Source organism: Prionailurus viverrinus, chromosome B3 (genome assembly GCF_022837055.1).
Source record: "Prionailurus viverrinus isolate Anna chromosome B3, UM_Priviv_1.0, whole genome shotgun sequence".
Lineage (NCBI taxonomy): Eukaryota > Metazoa > Chordata > Mammalia > Carnivora > Felidae > Prionailurus > Prionailurus viverrinus.
The window spans coordinates 113562560-113578670 of NC_062566.1; the positions used below are offsets into that span (position 1 = coordinate 113562560).

The 16111-nt window shown below is 48.1% G+C and overlaps 1 protein-coding gene across 1 annotated transcript in view; it reads left to right on the forward strand.

Annotated features, from left to right (window-relative positions):
* RGS6 (regulator of G protein signaling 6) overlaps positions 1 to 14533 on the forward strand; it is a 629079-nt gene extending 614546 nt beyond the window's left edge. Inside the window, exon 19 of the mRNA XM_047862126.1 lies at positions 14429 to 14533. Coding sequence (XP_047718082.1) covers positions 14429 to 14434 — 6 coding nt within the window. The 3' untranslated portion in view covers positions 14435 to 14533. The remainder of the gene's footprint in view (positions 1 to 14428) is intronic.
* Positions 14534 to 16111: the final 1578 nt, after the last annotated feature.

Consider the following 16111-nt stretch of genomic DNA (forward strand, 5'->3'; position numbering starts at 1 on the left):
TTTTGCCCGGCAGGACAGAAGCAATCAGCCTCCACCCTCGGCATCCATATTCATGGCGATTGTTCATGTTCTGACCTGTAGCCCCGTGTGGGATGTCAGCCTGGGAGCCGGGGCTGATGGTCCCCAGAAGTGCACTTCAGGAATTAGCCCACAGCCATCTGCCTCTCCTCCAAGTAACTCGGGCCCTGGGAGAAATAAACAGCTGTTGTCACTGCAGTCCCAGAGAAGCATGAAATAGGGCAAGGAGGAAGGGAGGCGGTACCTTTCAGAGCCAAGGCCGCTCCTGAGAGTGTTTGAAGGTTATTAGTGTGGCTATAATCAGGCCATTAGCCAAATGCAGGTGGAGAATGAAGTGGTTTTGAAATTGCTTTCCAGAGAAAGCAGAGTCTGTGTTGGTATAATCTACGCATGTGATCTCGTTCAAGTAGCTCGTCGGCGTCGTAAAGGACCAAGGAGCCAGGACTCGGGTCTCCAGCTCACCACAGTCAGAACTAGCCTCTTCCTTGGCCCGAAAAAGGGATCTGGGCGTGACAGCCAAAGCCCTGCCCTCTCCCTGTTCCACCTGCTTCATGTGAGGAAGCGCAAGCCACAAGTCCCCTTCTCATACTCCCGGTCCTGGTCCAGAGACCCAGTTGACTCATAAATACTTCCTTTTAGTTCACAGACAGTGGCCTTATCCTGCACCCCAGTGTGGGCAGTGTCGTCTAGTGCCCCATGCCCAGGGCGGCCGTCCCAGCCACTTCAGGCTTCCCCAGGGGATTCATTTCTAAGAGCAGCTTCTTGATGAGAGAAGGGTCTTCTGAGTCCACGTAGAGGAAGCCTCTTGCCCACCTCCTTAGCCACTGAGCAGATCCGGGCCTCTTTCTGAGGCTGAGGAAGAGGTGTTCCCGCCTGCTCCTCCTTGAGGCACCTTGTCACTGTTCAGGGCACTTCATCCGTCCATTTCTTCAAGCCTAACGCAGGAGTCTCCTTCTCTCCCCCAGCCCCTCCACGACCAATTAGTTGTAAATTCTGTTTTTGTGTCTCTTCAGTGACTCTCTCCCTCCCCCCTCCCCTGCCGTTGTTTCCGGCTCCTACGGCTACAGCCCCACCCAGCGCCCCTCCTGCAATTCAGCCGGAATCGTCTCTGGCAGATTTCAGGTCTGACCCTCTGACATTTCCGATCGATCTTTTGAGAGCACCCATTGTCCTTAGGATGGTGTCCAAATGCCTCGTCTGGCCCCTCGCCTTCTTGAGCCTGTGCTGCGGCCGCACTGGCACGGCTCACAGCATCCTGGGAGCTCTGCGGTCCCTCACTTACCGGCTTCACACATGTCGCACCCTGTGCCTGGGATGTTTCCCTTCTCCCTACTCACTAAATCCCATTCCCCCTTTGGAGCTTGGCTTGGGTTCCACCCCTCTCCAGAAGCCTCTGATCCCTCTTTTCCCCACGTTTGAGTTAAGGGCCCCCTTTTGTGGGCTTATTGCAGTATATTATCTGTACACCTGCCCTTCCGGGCTCCTTTGAGGCAAGGATGCTGTCGTAGTCAACTTTGGGTCCCCTATGCCTATTACAGCACCTAACACTTAAAAAGAATTTTAAAAGTATCAAATGGCTGAATGCATGAACAAAAGAAGAACGGAGGAGGTTGCAAAGCACCCAATGACCCAATGGGACAATAGCTTGTTGAGTAACTGGGAATTGAGATAACAGAACCACGTGTGCAAATCACACATGCAGAACTAAGGAATGTTTCAGAATGGAGTACCTTCAGCTTCACCTGAGGTTTCTCTGCACTTTGTTGTTTTAATGTTTATTTTTCGGGGTCGGGGGGGGAGGGGCCTGAGCAGGGGAGGGGCAGAGAGAGAGGGAGACACAGAATCCGAAGCAGGCTCCAGGCTCTGAGCTGTCAGCACAGAGCCCGATGCGGGGCTCGAACTCACAAACCCTGAGATGGTGACCTGAGCCGAAGTCGGACACTCAACCGACTGAGCCACCCAGGCGCCCCTGCACTTCGGACTGGAGTAATCCACCTACTCTCGTCCAATCAAATGTGCTGACTCTTGGTTCTTCGAGTCTTATCATTGACCCAAGGAACAACATTTGGTAATTAACCCATAGTGTAGCCTGCCTAGGTGCTGGATGAAGGACTTGGCTGTAATGCCAGGACGAGGAGCATGGTCGCCGTCCTGTGTAGGTACCCCTACCAGGGGAACTTTGATGCACCAGGATGTGCTTTCCCACCCTGGGTTAGGTAAAATAACCTTTGACACACTTGTCCACTCTCTTCAGAGTGGGCTGATGGGAGCAGTGAAAGAACACCACCTTCTGAGCTGGTGTTTGCAGGTGCCAGGAACAAGTGAATGGAGGCCAATTGAATCACAACCTGATTCACAAAGTGGAAACTGCTCTGTCTAGCTCAGCCTTCTTCTTGGGCCAGTTTTTCTGTCAATCCTCCTTGGTGCCCCCAGCCCTCTCCAGGTCTCTTTCACAAGCTGGCAGATGTGTTTGATGCGATGCTGGCAAAATGACGTACAGATGGTTACCCATATGGTGCCAGTTTGGATCTGACTCCTGGAGAAAATTCTGGAAGCCCACTCAGCTATGAAGGACACCCACCAGCTTCCTGCACTGGGTCCAAAGCTGACTGCTCATGGGGGACACAGGTGGGAAGCAGGTGTTTCCCATAAATGGACCACCCTCTGCTAATCACCACCAATCAAGCCACTGGTGCAGGGGAAAACAAAATGAGAAAGAATCATCATCCAAGAGGTGACATGAACTGGTGGCCAAGGAAAGGATGGTCTGGATTCACATGAATAAATGGCCATATTTCGGGAAGGCTTTCTTACAGAGAATGCCAGAAACTTGGAGACAAAGAGTGCGGGGACTTCAGATTTAATTCCAGCTGATGCAATATCTGAGGGTGTGCAGTCTAGCAAGTTCCATCTAGTAAATGTCTACAGCAGACAAAGAACAGATTCATTCAGCCAATTATTCAATGTTTATTGAACGTCTACCATGTGCCAGGCCTTGCTCTGGATGCTAGGGACAGAATAGTGAGCAACTTCCGTAAGGACCCTCCATTTTAAAGACTTACATTCCAGTGGGGGAAGGACAGAGATACAAATAAGAATATGTCAGGTCGTACTAAAAGCTATGCAAAAAAGGTAAACTAGAGTGAGGTGGTAACAAAGAAGGGGGTGCCACTTCAGACTGGGTGACTAAGGAGTCCTCTTGGAAAAGCTGACATCTGACATCTCATTCTCTGAATGAGAAGAAACCAGCAACCACACAGGCATCAAGGGAATAGCGAGTGCAAAAGCCCGAGTGAGACAGATTGATGCTCGGCTAACCCCAGAACGCTAACGACTCCCAAATTTACACTTGCAGCCTGCACGTTGATTTTGAAATGTAGTCCCACTCCCTGAAGTCTCAGGAAGTTCAAGCTCCGTTTTTCCAAAGGTGGACTCATGGTCTCCCTCCCAAATCACCTCCTCTTTCCTCATGCTACCTATCGGTGAATGACGTGGCCATCCACACCGCTCACAAGCCAACGGGTTGGACGTCATCGGCTGCAGGTTTGGGTTTCCCATAAAGCAGCCTCTTAGATGAAGATTGGCGTCGGGAGATGTGCTAGAAAGCACTCTTGGGGTGCCCACCTGTGGAAAGGAAGGGAGGCAAAGCGGGATTGGAAAAGGAAGACGTCGAGCTGCAGCGAAGTGTCAGCTAAGGCTTCAGCCAGACCCTGAGGGAGCTCTGAATTCGTGTGGCCCTCAGAGTTGTCTCAAGGTGGGACGAGGGCCTGGGATGTAGATTTTGTACCCTGATGTGGACCTGTCACTGATGGTGGTATGATCTTGGACAAGATAACTGTCTTCAGCTGAGGGCAATTCTCCTAGGGGCTGGCGGGGTAAGTCCTTCAGCCCTGAGGGATCCAGGGTGACGCATCAAAGCCTCTTCTTTTCCCTTTGCTTCATTCCCGCCATCCCACGAGAGATGAGACCTGTCTTAGGGGTTGGGGGGGGGGGTGGTCTAACTTTTATACCTCTCCCCCCTCCATCCTATCCTCCCCTTCCTCCTTGCACTAGTTCAAGCCTCAAAATTTCTCATCCGGACTAGGCCTTCAACCTGTTTCTCCCTGGCCCCCTCTATACTCCACACAGTTGCCACACTGCTGCCACATTTTTCTAAGACGCAAATCTGAGCCCACTGACTCTACTGTTTAAAACGCTCCAGAAGCTATCTTCCGAATGAAATCTGAATTCTCTTCAGGATGAAATCTAAATTTCAGATCACAGAATTTCAGACCCTCCGTGACCTGATCCCGTTGATGCCTCTGTCCTTACCTCTCCTCACCCTCTCCCCCGGACTCTATGTGTCAGCCTTTCTGCATGAGTCCTACGTTCCTTAAGTGTTCCTTTGGACATGTGGCTCTTCGGCCAGAAAGGTCTTCCAATCTCCACATTCTCTGACCTTCGAGACTCCTTGCACTGAGTCACAACCAGCCCTGCTTGGCCACTCTCTCTCTAACAGAGGAGGAAGATAATATCTACTCCAGTTTGCCCCAAATTATTCTGCAGCTATGGCATCCCAAAGGCTTCAATGAGAGGGGGCATCATCAGCCACCAAGAGCTGGAAGTGCCCAGTCAGATAACCAGAGGGAAGCTCTAGAACCAGGGGAGCCCCATGCTGGGGCACTGGTTGCTCTGCAAAAGCGGGGGGTGGGAGGGGGCTTGTTGGTGAACTCAGGTGCAACTCTCTCTGGGTTCCCTGGGAATATTTGGGCAGAAGAACATGTAGAGGTGCAGGTGTGAGACACTATTTGGGGACCTGATAATATTGGGGGCACTTTTATCTGTGGGCCCCTGGGAGTTCCCAGAGATATGGGGGGAAGACTTGTTTGCGGGCTCATGTATGGAGCTTCTCAGGGACCCTCGTAAGTGTTGTCAAGAGTACACGGGGGGGCGCCTGGGTGGCTCAGTCGATTAAGCGTCTGACTTCAGCTCGGGTCATGATCTCACAGCTCGTGGGTTCGAGCCCCATGCCAGGGTCTGCGCTGACAGCTCGGAGCCCGGAGCCTGCTTCAGATTCTGTGTCTCCGCTCTCTCTGCCCCTCCCCTGCTCGCACTCTGTCTCTCTGTCTCCCCAAAATAAATAAAAAATTTAAAAAAAAATTTTTTTGAAGCGTACGTGGGGGACATGCCCTTGGGACTCCCAGAAGGACCGGGCAAGGACTATGGTTGGCCAGCATGGGAGACACCCCTGAGGACTCCCACCTCTGTACTAGAGTGCTTATTGGGAGAGTGAGTGAGGCACTCCTGGGTTCAAAATATTCCAGGGGTTATTCTTCATGACCAGATTGTGGCAAGATCCAGTGAAATTTAAGGATTACAACTCGTGTGACTTTCTTTTTCCCCCACAGGCGTGGGGGCATTTTCACACTCATTTTGATTACTGAGCATTGCACCCCGCTCCTGAGAGACAAACTTATTATTTAGGCCTGGCAATTCTTTTGTTGAGGTTGCTATCAAAACTTGCTGGCCTGGGAGCCATTTTGACCCTGTCTGGTGACCTTGCGTATCACTGCTGTGCTCCATTAGGCAACAAAGTTACAATTTAACTCCCCGAAGGCTAGCTTTTGTCCTCCTTCTTTGGGATCCCCTCAGTGTTGGAAGCCACCACCCCTCCATCCATACCTTCCTAGTCACAGAAAGAAATGGGGGGGAGGGGAGCCTGAGTGGCTCAGTCGGTTTAGCGTCCGACTTCGGCTCAGGTCATGATCTTGCAGTCTGTGAGTTCGAGCCCCGCGTCGGGCTCTGTGCTGACAGCTCGGAGCCTGGAGCCCGCTTCGGATTCTGTGTCCCCTTCTCTGCCCCTCCCCGCTTGTGCTCTGTCTCTCTTTCTCTGTAAAATAAATAAACATTAAAACTTTAAAAAAAAAAATTTCGCAAATTCTTTTCAAATAAGGATACCCAGGGCTGGCAACAGTGGTGTAAGGTGGGGTCTTATCTTCTACCAGCGACACTTTAAATTAGTACCAACTTTTTGGGAAGCAATCTGGCAGTTTATATCAAAAGCCCTTAATATGCTCTAACCTTTGACCTTGCTACTTTGCTTCTAGGAATCTATCTTAAGGAACAAACCAGGTTTCCGCTGGAGGACATGCATTGGGCTGTTGGTAAACCAATCGTAAAGCAAAATGTTGAACAACAGCAAAACCTGTTATAGAAATAATGGTACATGTGCGCAGCAGAATAGCGAGAAATGTTAAAATATCATGTTTTCGGGGCGCCTGGGTGGCTCAGTCAGTTAAGCGTTTGACTTCAGCTCAGGTCATGATCTCGCAGTCCGTGAGTTCAAGCCCCGCATCGGGCTCTGGGCTGACAGCTCAGAGCCTGGAGCCTGCTTCCGATTCTGTGTCTCCCTCTCTCTCTGCCCCTCCCCCGTTCATGCTCTGTCTCTCTCTGTCTCAAAAATAAATAAATGTTAAAAAAAAATTAAAAATAAAATAAAATAAAATAAAATAAAATAAAATAAAATATCATGTTTTCAAAGGAATTACACAAAGAACTTCTTATAATACAACATGAAAGGGGGAAGCCCAGGGTTCAAAAAGATAGAGGGACTACCTGACCCGAGACCTGACTCCAAAATGTAAAACCACTTTCCAACTAAATAAGACCATCACCCAATTAAAGGGGGCTGAAGATTTGAAGACGCTCCACCCCAGAAAAGCATGCAAATGACCAAGAAGCACATGAACAGATGATCCGGGGCAGCAGGCATCAGCGAAATCCCAGTTAAACCAGTGAGACTGTTCTACATCCCCATCAGCATGTCTACAACCACAAAAGGGAGTACTAAGTTTTGCAAAGGCGTGGAGTCAGTAGAACTCTCATTTACAGCTGGCGAGAGTTTAAAATAGTCCAACCGCCCTAGAGAATAGTTTGGCAGCTTCTCGTAAGGTGAAACATACACTTACCGCATAACCCAGCAACCCCGCTCCTAGGTATTTCACCAAGAGAAATAAAAGTGTAGGTTCACAAAAAAAAACCCTTGAATGTGAAGACTCGTCATCGCTTCATCAAAATGGAAAGCCACCCAAATGCCCACCGACAGGCGAATGAACAAACAAACCGTGGCTCCTTTATATACCAGAATATTGCTCGGCAATAAAAAGAACAGACTAGTGATTTATACAACAAGCTGGAAGAAACTCGAAAATGTTATGCCAGGAAAAAGAAGCCAGACCCGGAGTGCACATGCTGTGTGTTCCGTGTATATAAAAACCCACAACAGGCAAAACTAGAAGTTCCTCGGGGTTGGGTAAGGAGGGGGGTGTCAGGATTGGCAGGGAAGAGAAACAAAGGAAGTTTCTGGAGATGGAAACGCACTACATCTTGACTGTCATGGGTTTGTTCAGACTTGGTGAGCTGTACACCTAAAAGGAGCGTATTTTATTTTATTTTATTTTATCTCGATAAAGCTTTTTTGCTTAAAAATAGGTTATAGAGAATTCCAGTAAAAAAAAGGCACATTAACTACATGCACCTCTCTTTGAGATCCCACTAAATGATAGTAAAGAAAAAAAGAGCGAGTAGGGGGCCCAACTTCAAAAGACGTGGCCAAGCTGGACATTGGATGGACTGGTGGTAACTGAGCCAGTGGGGTGATGAGTCCCCCAACCTAGAGCACATTCGCTGGGTGATTCGACCAAAAAGGAAGAAGCCTGGGCACTCAGCAGTGTCAGTGTGAAATCAGGGCAGGGGTGAGGCTAGGAAGTGACCGCAGAAGAACTCATTGACTATCTGTAGGTGGGACAGTCTATTCCCATACCCTGCCATGCTTTGGCACAGAAAGCTGTCAAGTGCCCCTTAAACCACCCCTGATAAGACACCAGTGTGTTCCCCTCTTTTTTTTTTTAATGTTTATTTATTTTTGAGAGAGAGAGAGTACGAATAGGGGAGGGACAGAGAGAGAGGGAGACACAGAATCCAAGGCAGGCTCCAGGCTCTGAGCTGTCAGCACAGAGCCCAACGCGGGTCTCAAAGTCACAAACCGCGAGATCATGACCTGAGCCCGACTGAGCCACCCAGGCACCTCGTGTGTGTTCCACTCTTAAACATGCACACACACAGATGTATCAATATAAAAGACCCAAATCATAGGAACTCTCCAAGTATATCAACATTCTTTAATGTTTACTTTTTTTCATTGTTCTTTTAATGTCTATTATTTATTTTTGAGAGAAAAAGACAGTGTATGAATGGGGAGGGGCAGAGAGAGGGGGAGACACAGAATCCGAAGCAGACTCCAGGCTCTGATCTGTCAGCACAGAGCCTGACGTGGGGCTTGAACCACAAGATCAGACCTGAACTGAAGTCGGTTCAGTTTAATTGACTGAGCCACCCAGGCACCCCGAAAGTAAATCAAAATTTTAGAGGACAGAAAAGATAAGGAAATCAAGACTCAATCCAGAAACTCCATATTCAAACATTAGGGTTCCAGGGAGAACACAGAAAACCCAGAGAAGAAATTATCAAAGACATAGCACAACAAATTTTTCCAGAGCTGAAGGACGTAAGCTTCCAGAACAAAAGGACCCTCAAATGCCCAGCACAGTAACTGAAAAATGACCTGTGTTTGGCACATGACTGAAAATTTCAGAATCCTGGGGATGAAGATAAAAACCTGAAACTTTCCAGGGTGTAAAAAATAAGCCATCTGCAAGGGAATTGGAATCAGGATGGCCTGAGGTTTCGGAATTTCAACGTTCTCAGAGTGAATTGCCCTGAATCTCAAATTCTGTACCTGACAGAAACACCGCGGGAGTGTTACGGTGGAATATTCAAGGACTCAAAAAATTTACCTGGTTCACACCAAGCTTCTGGAAGTTACTTTATGGACTGCAACTAAACAGAAACCTAGATGAAGGAAAACATGGCATCCATGAGAAAGATATGGAAAAGAGAGGGATTCTCAGCCGGGACTGTGCAGCAGGCTTGAGGCAGGCAGTGTAGATCAGAGCAAGACAAGACCTCTGGAAAACAACATACTTCCTGGGTTACCTGGTTGGATGGAACACTTGGGGTGAAATAGAGAATTTGCTAAAGATAAAGCAAACAGACTAGGGAGACCTAGGCAAAACCGAGCCATTCAAGCAGCAAATGCCCCGTGGAGCCTGCGGTGAACCATAGTGACACAGCCTCAGCGACACAAACACTGTTTACTGATTCTCAGTTTTCCAGAAGAACCTACAGGGAAGATGGAGAACTTAATCGTTCAATGTAGAGCACCATGTAAATCCTGACACTGAAAAAGCCAAAAGACTGGAGACTGAAGCTGATCCATGGAATACGGGGAGGGAACCTGAGAAAGGGCAGGTGGTGGGGAGGGTTATTATCCTCCCCGTAGTAAACGAACAGTCAAAAATAACTGGGTAAGGTTGATAGAGCAAGATTAAAAAGATGTAGCAAAAAGTAACCAGCAGGGGAATTATCACGGTGAAGGAGATGGGGACAGAGAAGCCACATCATGAGAACAGGAAGTCTAAGGGATAATGTCTAACACTGATAAGCAGGAAATAGTGGTGGACCCCTGGCAACTAGAGATGCAGGCTGACATAACCACCAGAAGAAAATACCAGAAGGGCTAAAAGCAGCTGCCTCTGAAGATCAGGACTAGGGATGGGAGGAGGTAGACAACGGAGCTGCCCTTTATCCTAAACTCCTATACTTACCATTCCTATTTGATCATGGGCACATATTACTTCATAAATCTTCTTAATGTTTCTTTATTTGTGAGAGACAGAGAGAGAGAGAGAGAGAGCACAAGCAGGGGAGAGGCCGTGAGGGAGAGGTACAGAGGATCCGAAGCGGGCTCTGCGCGGACAGCAGAGAGTCCGACGCAGGGCTCGAACTCACGAACCATGAGATCATGACCTGAGCCAAAGATGGACACTGAGTCTGACCGAGCCACCCAGGCACCCCCCCCCAAAAAAAACACTCAAAAGAACTGTAAACAGCGTACAGTTGCCAATATTCTAAAACACACAGAAATAAATTCATAGAAAGAAAAGACTTGAAGGAAATATAGTACCTATGTCTGGGTGGAAGCTGTTTTGTGCTATTTAGTCTCTTCTTTACACCCTTCCATTTTTCCAAATGTCCTATAATGAGCACCCATTAATTTATAAACAAAACAATGCTATATAAAAAATCAAAACAATGTTTAGAAACCAGTTTTACAAGATACTGGAAATGAAGCGAAGGAAACAAAATTGAACATAAAAATAAATTCAATTATTTACAACAATACGCATGAAAATAGATTTAAGAAAATAGTGACAGTGATTATCGGGATGGTAGGCTTATGGGTGATTCTTTTTTCATCTTATCTTTCCTTTTTTTCCCCCCAATCTACTTTTTTCATAGTAAGCATGTTAAACCAGGTTTGGCTAGAGAACTCAATTTCATCTTTCCATTGGCTTCAGACCAAAATAATTATGTAATGCCTCTGTCTGGTGCTGACACCTAGAAAGCCCTCAGTGAGCACTTGTGGCATTAACAGAACTAAATGTAAATGAGGTTCTCTCGTTTCTGATTCTAATTGAGCCATTGGACTTTAGCAGCTCAGCGTTTACATGGTGCCCACTGCACCCAGTGACCTGCAGGGGAGGCTGTGTGGGCGCAGGAAGTGGAGGGTGCTGGCCCACTCTGATCTTGCCATGTGGCAGACCAGTCTGCAGAAGAGAAGAAACAGCCACATGTCAAACGGAGGGAAAACGTGCCCGGAGCTATAGTGAATGGGTACATCTAGGCCGAAGGGGTGGGTATGCTTTCTAGGCCAGCCCCACCTTGGAAATCCTTGGTGGAATCCTCAATGGCAGCCTCTCCTTTCCCTGCCTGCTTCCCCTCCCAATGCCCAGTTCCCCTTCTGCCAGAGAGAACCAACAGAGGCCCTGGGAAGCCAGTTCCCCTGCTCTTCCCCAGCCCCAGGAGGTAAGAGTCCTCTGAGACAAGGATGGAAAGCAACAAACACTGGGGATTCTTGACCACCCAACCACACTTGACTCCAGGGGAGCTAAGCTTAATCAGTCTTCCTACGGAGAAGCGAAGAAGCCAATAAGAAGGAAAAGAAGTATAGAGCACCCTGAGCTCTCTCTGAAAATGCTCTCCAAGGGAAGGCTGAGAAGTACACCGTGCATTCTCCGGCCAAGTGCATCCACAAGACTCGCCGGTGATTCCAGCCAAATTTGCTCATTCCCAAGTGACTGTCAACAACAAGACAACAAGAAACGCATGGCATCGACATGGACGCGTGGTGATCTGTATTTCAAGCATTGGAAGTTCCTTGGCCGCCCCATCTCCGCCTGCAATTGCATGGCGACCAAAGTAAATATAACAAGATGTTACATGGAAAGTTTGGCCTGAGGCCCCACGACACAATAGACACGGCATTCTAATGTGGTGCCCGGAAGAAGATGCAAATTTTCAAGGTAAGATCCTAAAACTTGTTACCAAACTTGAACTTCTCACTGACACTCACAGTGAGGGTATGAAATGGTCTGGCTCTTAGAGATTAAGGGAAAGGATTTGTAGAGAAGATTTCTTTGGGAAAAAAAAATTATATATATATATATATATATATATATATATACACACACACACACACCGATGTGCTGTAAGCCTCAACCCTTCCAAGAGGGAGGATCGGAGGTGCCTCTTTCTCTTCTCAAATCTCATGAAAGGGGCTTCAGAAATCTTGGGTCATGTCCCCTGGCACTGGAGTGATACAGTGGATCCATGTTGGATTCCAGACTGGAAATCTAAAAGGCAGGGAGAGATGGGCTGGCTGGGCTTCTCCCAACAGGGATGGAAGCAGATATTTCCGCATCCTAGAGACTGACCTACAAATCCCATGGTACGCCTGGGCAGGGACACCTGAGTGCTTCCCTTAGACCGGTTGCAAGCCAATGATGCAAGAGAGAACAGGCGTGGTCAGGTTGGCCCCTGTCCAAGAAGGCCTCCTTGAGGGGTTAACAATCCTCAGTAAGGAAAACCTGAAATGATCTCCAGTTCCTATGAGTGTGAGAAGTGTTGTAATGAGCTGGAGGAGAATGGCTGCCCAGGAGAAGGAACTGGGAGAGAAGAAAGAAGCCTACTGTCGTCATCCCTTCACCAACCACAGGCTTCCTGCCTGCAGTAGCCACGCTGAGGAGTTGCACAGTTGGTATTGCAAGGGTCTGGGCATTCTGATTCCTGGGTTGAGACCGTGTCTGGTGACTTAGCCTGACTGCAGGACTTTTATTGTCTAAGAAGGAGCTGAAAAGACAGGGAACGGCCTGAATTTCCATCCAGTGAGAAGGAAGAACTTTACTCCACGAATACCTTTGACAAAGACAAGGGAAATGAAAATAACATTGCCTTCTACTTCCTTGTCAGGGGTTCTCATTGCTCCAAATCCACATCATGCCCTCTGCCACGGAATCCACGGCTCTCCAAAACCAAAGAGCACTCTCTCCCCACAGCTGAACCCAGTTCCAGTCCTTTAGATAGAGCCATAGGCTGACTAGTGCAAATATCCCAAGGGATGAAAGAGGCAGTCCTAAGGAAAGCAAGGGAGCATTGCGAATGCGAGACACCCTGCAACAGAAGGGGTAAGGCCGCCATTACTGTTTTCGGGACCTGGACATTCTGCAGTACCAAAACAGGAGGTCCAGAAAGTTCTACCAGCTCTACCAGCAGCACCAAAAGGAAATAACCACGGATGGAATTATGATTCAGGACAGGGGTGGGGAGGGGAGAAGGAGAGAAGGAAACTAATGTCTTGGTGAGCACTTCACACGTACCAGTAACTTTTATGCAGGTCGTCTCATTTCATTTTTGCCACCGTCACAAGAGAAAACACCATTATCCCCATTTTGCAGAGGAGACACTGGGACTCGTAGAAGTTACGTGAGTTGCTCTCGGTCATTGTCTTGTTTGTAGGGCCCACCTGCCTTCCACCGCACTAGGCTGCCGCTCTATATTGTTACATGTTTAGGTTGTGGCTTTAATGAGCAAACAATGCCAGGAGCTACGGGATGCTTGGCTGATAGTTCTATGAATGATGCCAGAAAACCAGTACAGGAAGACAGTGGGCTCGGTGAGCCAAACCCCAGAATTCAGGTGCTTCCAAGGGACTCCCTCCCATAGCCCTTTGCTAAGAGAAGCAGATCCTAGACACCTGATGCCTCATCCCCAACCACTGTGCCGACTGACCCAAGGCCTCCAGCCTATATATGGCCACAGACCCAGGAAGGGATCTTGTATCAGTCAGGGTTCCCCAGAGAGACAGAACCAATGGGAGATTATATATATGTATGGAGGGGGGGGGGGGGAGAGAGATTTATTCCCCAGAGAGACAGACCAATGGGAGATCATATATATACGTATGGAGAGAGAGAGAGAGATTTATTATAAGAAATTGGCTCACACAGTTTTAAAGGGACTCACAGGAACTAGAGAGCCTTCCAGTTCCTGAACTATTCTAATATCCAGGAAGCCTGGTGATTTAGTCGTTTTGCCTTCCCATGAGATACCTGTCTTCCTTTAACACAAGCGTCAGCAAAGTATGGCCCATGGGTCAAATGCAGCCTGCCACTTGCTATTGTAAATAAAGTTTTATTGCAACACAGCCACGCCCATTCCTTAACAATATCATCCATGGCTGCTTTCACATCACAGCGACGAAGTTGAGTAGCTGTAACAGAGACCACAGAACCCATAAAGCCTGGAATATTTTCAATCTTGCTCTTTATAGGAAAAGTTCGCCTTCAGGAAATGTTTATTACTGAGCTCTTTCTATCCAGACACTGTTCTCCATGCTTTGCTTACAAAATCTCACGTAGCTCTCACAAAGCACCTATGAGATTAATGCAGTCCTCTCCTCAAATTTTACAGATGAGAAAACAAAGGCTGAGAAAGGCTAACAACAGTTTGCTCCAGGTCGTGAGTGCTGGATTCGAGCCCAACAGCCTGATTTGGGAGTCTGTTCTTTTTTTTTTTTTAATTTTTTTTTTAATGTTTATTTATTTTTGAGACAGAGAGAGAGACAGAGCATGAACGGGGGGGGGGGGGGGCGCAGAGAGAGAGGGAGACACAGAATCGGAAGCAGGCTCCAGGCTCTGAGCCATCAGCCCAGAGCCTGACACGGGGCTCGAACTCACGGACCGCGAGATCGTGACCTGAGCTGAAGTCGGACGCTTAACCGACTGAGCCACCCAGGCGCCCCTGGAGTCTGTTCTTTTAACTTGTAAAGTTACGCTGCCTCCTGCCACTGTGTGTTCCAGGTACCTTCACAATAAATACCTTGACAGAATACAAGCGTTTTTATGCCAGAGACCTTTTTTTTTTTTAAAAAAAAGAAAGTTCTAAAAGGATTTGTGTTAACATTTTTACCCAGAGTTAACATCCAAGAAGCGCTGGCAGCGGGGCAGGGTGTATGTGCTGTGCTGAACCTCCAGGCTGTGACTGCAGTGAGTGGCTTGCTGATATTCCAGTCCCCAAGACCTGGGCAGAGTTGAACAGAGGGCAGTGGATGGTAATGGGGACCTCGTAGAGGCTGTGATCCCCGGTGGCGGCATCGTTGCCAGGAAATGATCTTCTGCCATATTGAGGTGAGCTGAGGTGGGGGGGTGGGGGAGGGCGCTCCTTGCAATCGAGAGTCTAACAGACATTCCGAAGGTATAAGTTGTACCACCACCACCAAAAAAAAAAAAAAAAAAAAAAAAAAAAGAGCTAGCTACTAAGACCAAATCAAAGCTGGAGAAAGGAGATTCGTAAGTCGTTCTTGGTTTCTGCCTCCTGCCACAACGTTTGGCTGCCTGGGATTTGATTGCTGCTTTAATGGGAGTAAGCAGGAGTAACATTGAAATATTTTACACCTGTTGTGGCCCACATACCACCCCCCCCCCCCCCCCCCCCCCGCCACCCATACCTCCTCCCCATCGGTCAGGAGAGATGCTGGTCCAGGGCAATGTGACTCCCTTGTGTAACAGGTGTCAACCCTTTAGTGACTGGAATGCGCAGAGGTTGGAGGGGGTCCTCAGGGAAGAGGGCCCTGGGTCAGGATACTAGAGAGAGGTGCAGGAAGCAGCCGTTTGCCAACCGGGTAGAAGAGTTTCCTATTTTGATACACAATACGGCCACACCTGTGCATCTTAGCTGAACATCAGCTCAGAGCAGACAGTCATAGACTTTGACCCTAAAGATCACTTCGATTAGCTTTGGCCAAACATTCCTGTTCATATGAATCACCTGATGTGCTGCTTAAAAATGCAACTGTCTAGCTCTCTTTGCTAGAGGTGCTGGAAGTCTGTATTTTTACCTCTACCCTATAACCCTTACGATCTGAGATGTTCAGAAGACAGTAATCTAATCCAGCGTTTCTCAAACCTCTCTGGTGACCAGAAACAAATTCCTAGGCCCACCCTACCTCGTCTGAACCAGAACTTCCAGAAGAAGGGCCAGGGAAGCTGAGTCACACAGCGGATATTGTTCTATTGTAAGGGAAAGGGCTGGTAGTGAAGGTGGAACCCGAACCAAAACCTTCTTTTTTACAAAAAAAAAAAAATATTTATTTATTTTTGGGAGAGCAGGGGAGGAGCAGAGAGAGAGGGAGACAGAGGATCCGAAGCGGGCTCTGCACTGAGAGCAGAGAGCCCGATGAAGGGTTCGAATTCACAAACGGAAAGATCATGACCCGAGCCGAAGTCCAACACTTAACAGACTAAGCCACCCACGTGGCCCAAGAACCAAAATCTTCTAACTGCCCGGGCCAGTAGTTTATCTCCCTGCAGCCCTAGAAAATTGTGCATGTTTGTTAACCATCTATTAATCCTCCTAACAGGGTAGGATTTTGTAAGGTGAGTATTTTGACCCTTACTTTACAGAGGAGCCCAGAGCAGGTAAATGACTTATTTACGATCCAACCACTCAAACAGAGTGGAGCAAAGATTCAGAACAAGGTCCTCCTGCCCCGTGTGAAAGCCTGCATTTCCTCTCTAGCATGCCACGTCTCCAGCAGGAGGTCTGCTATGATTCAGACACACCTGCAAGAAGCAAAGACATTTCCCCTCACTTATCG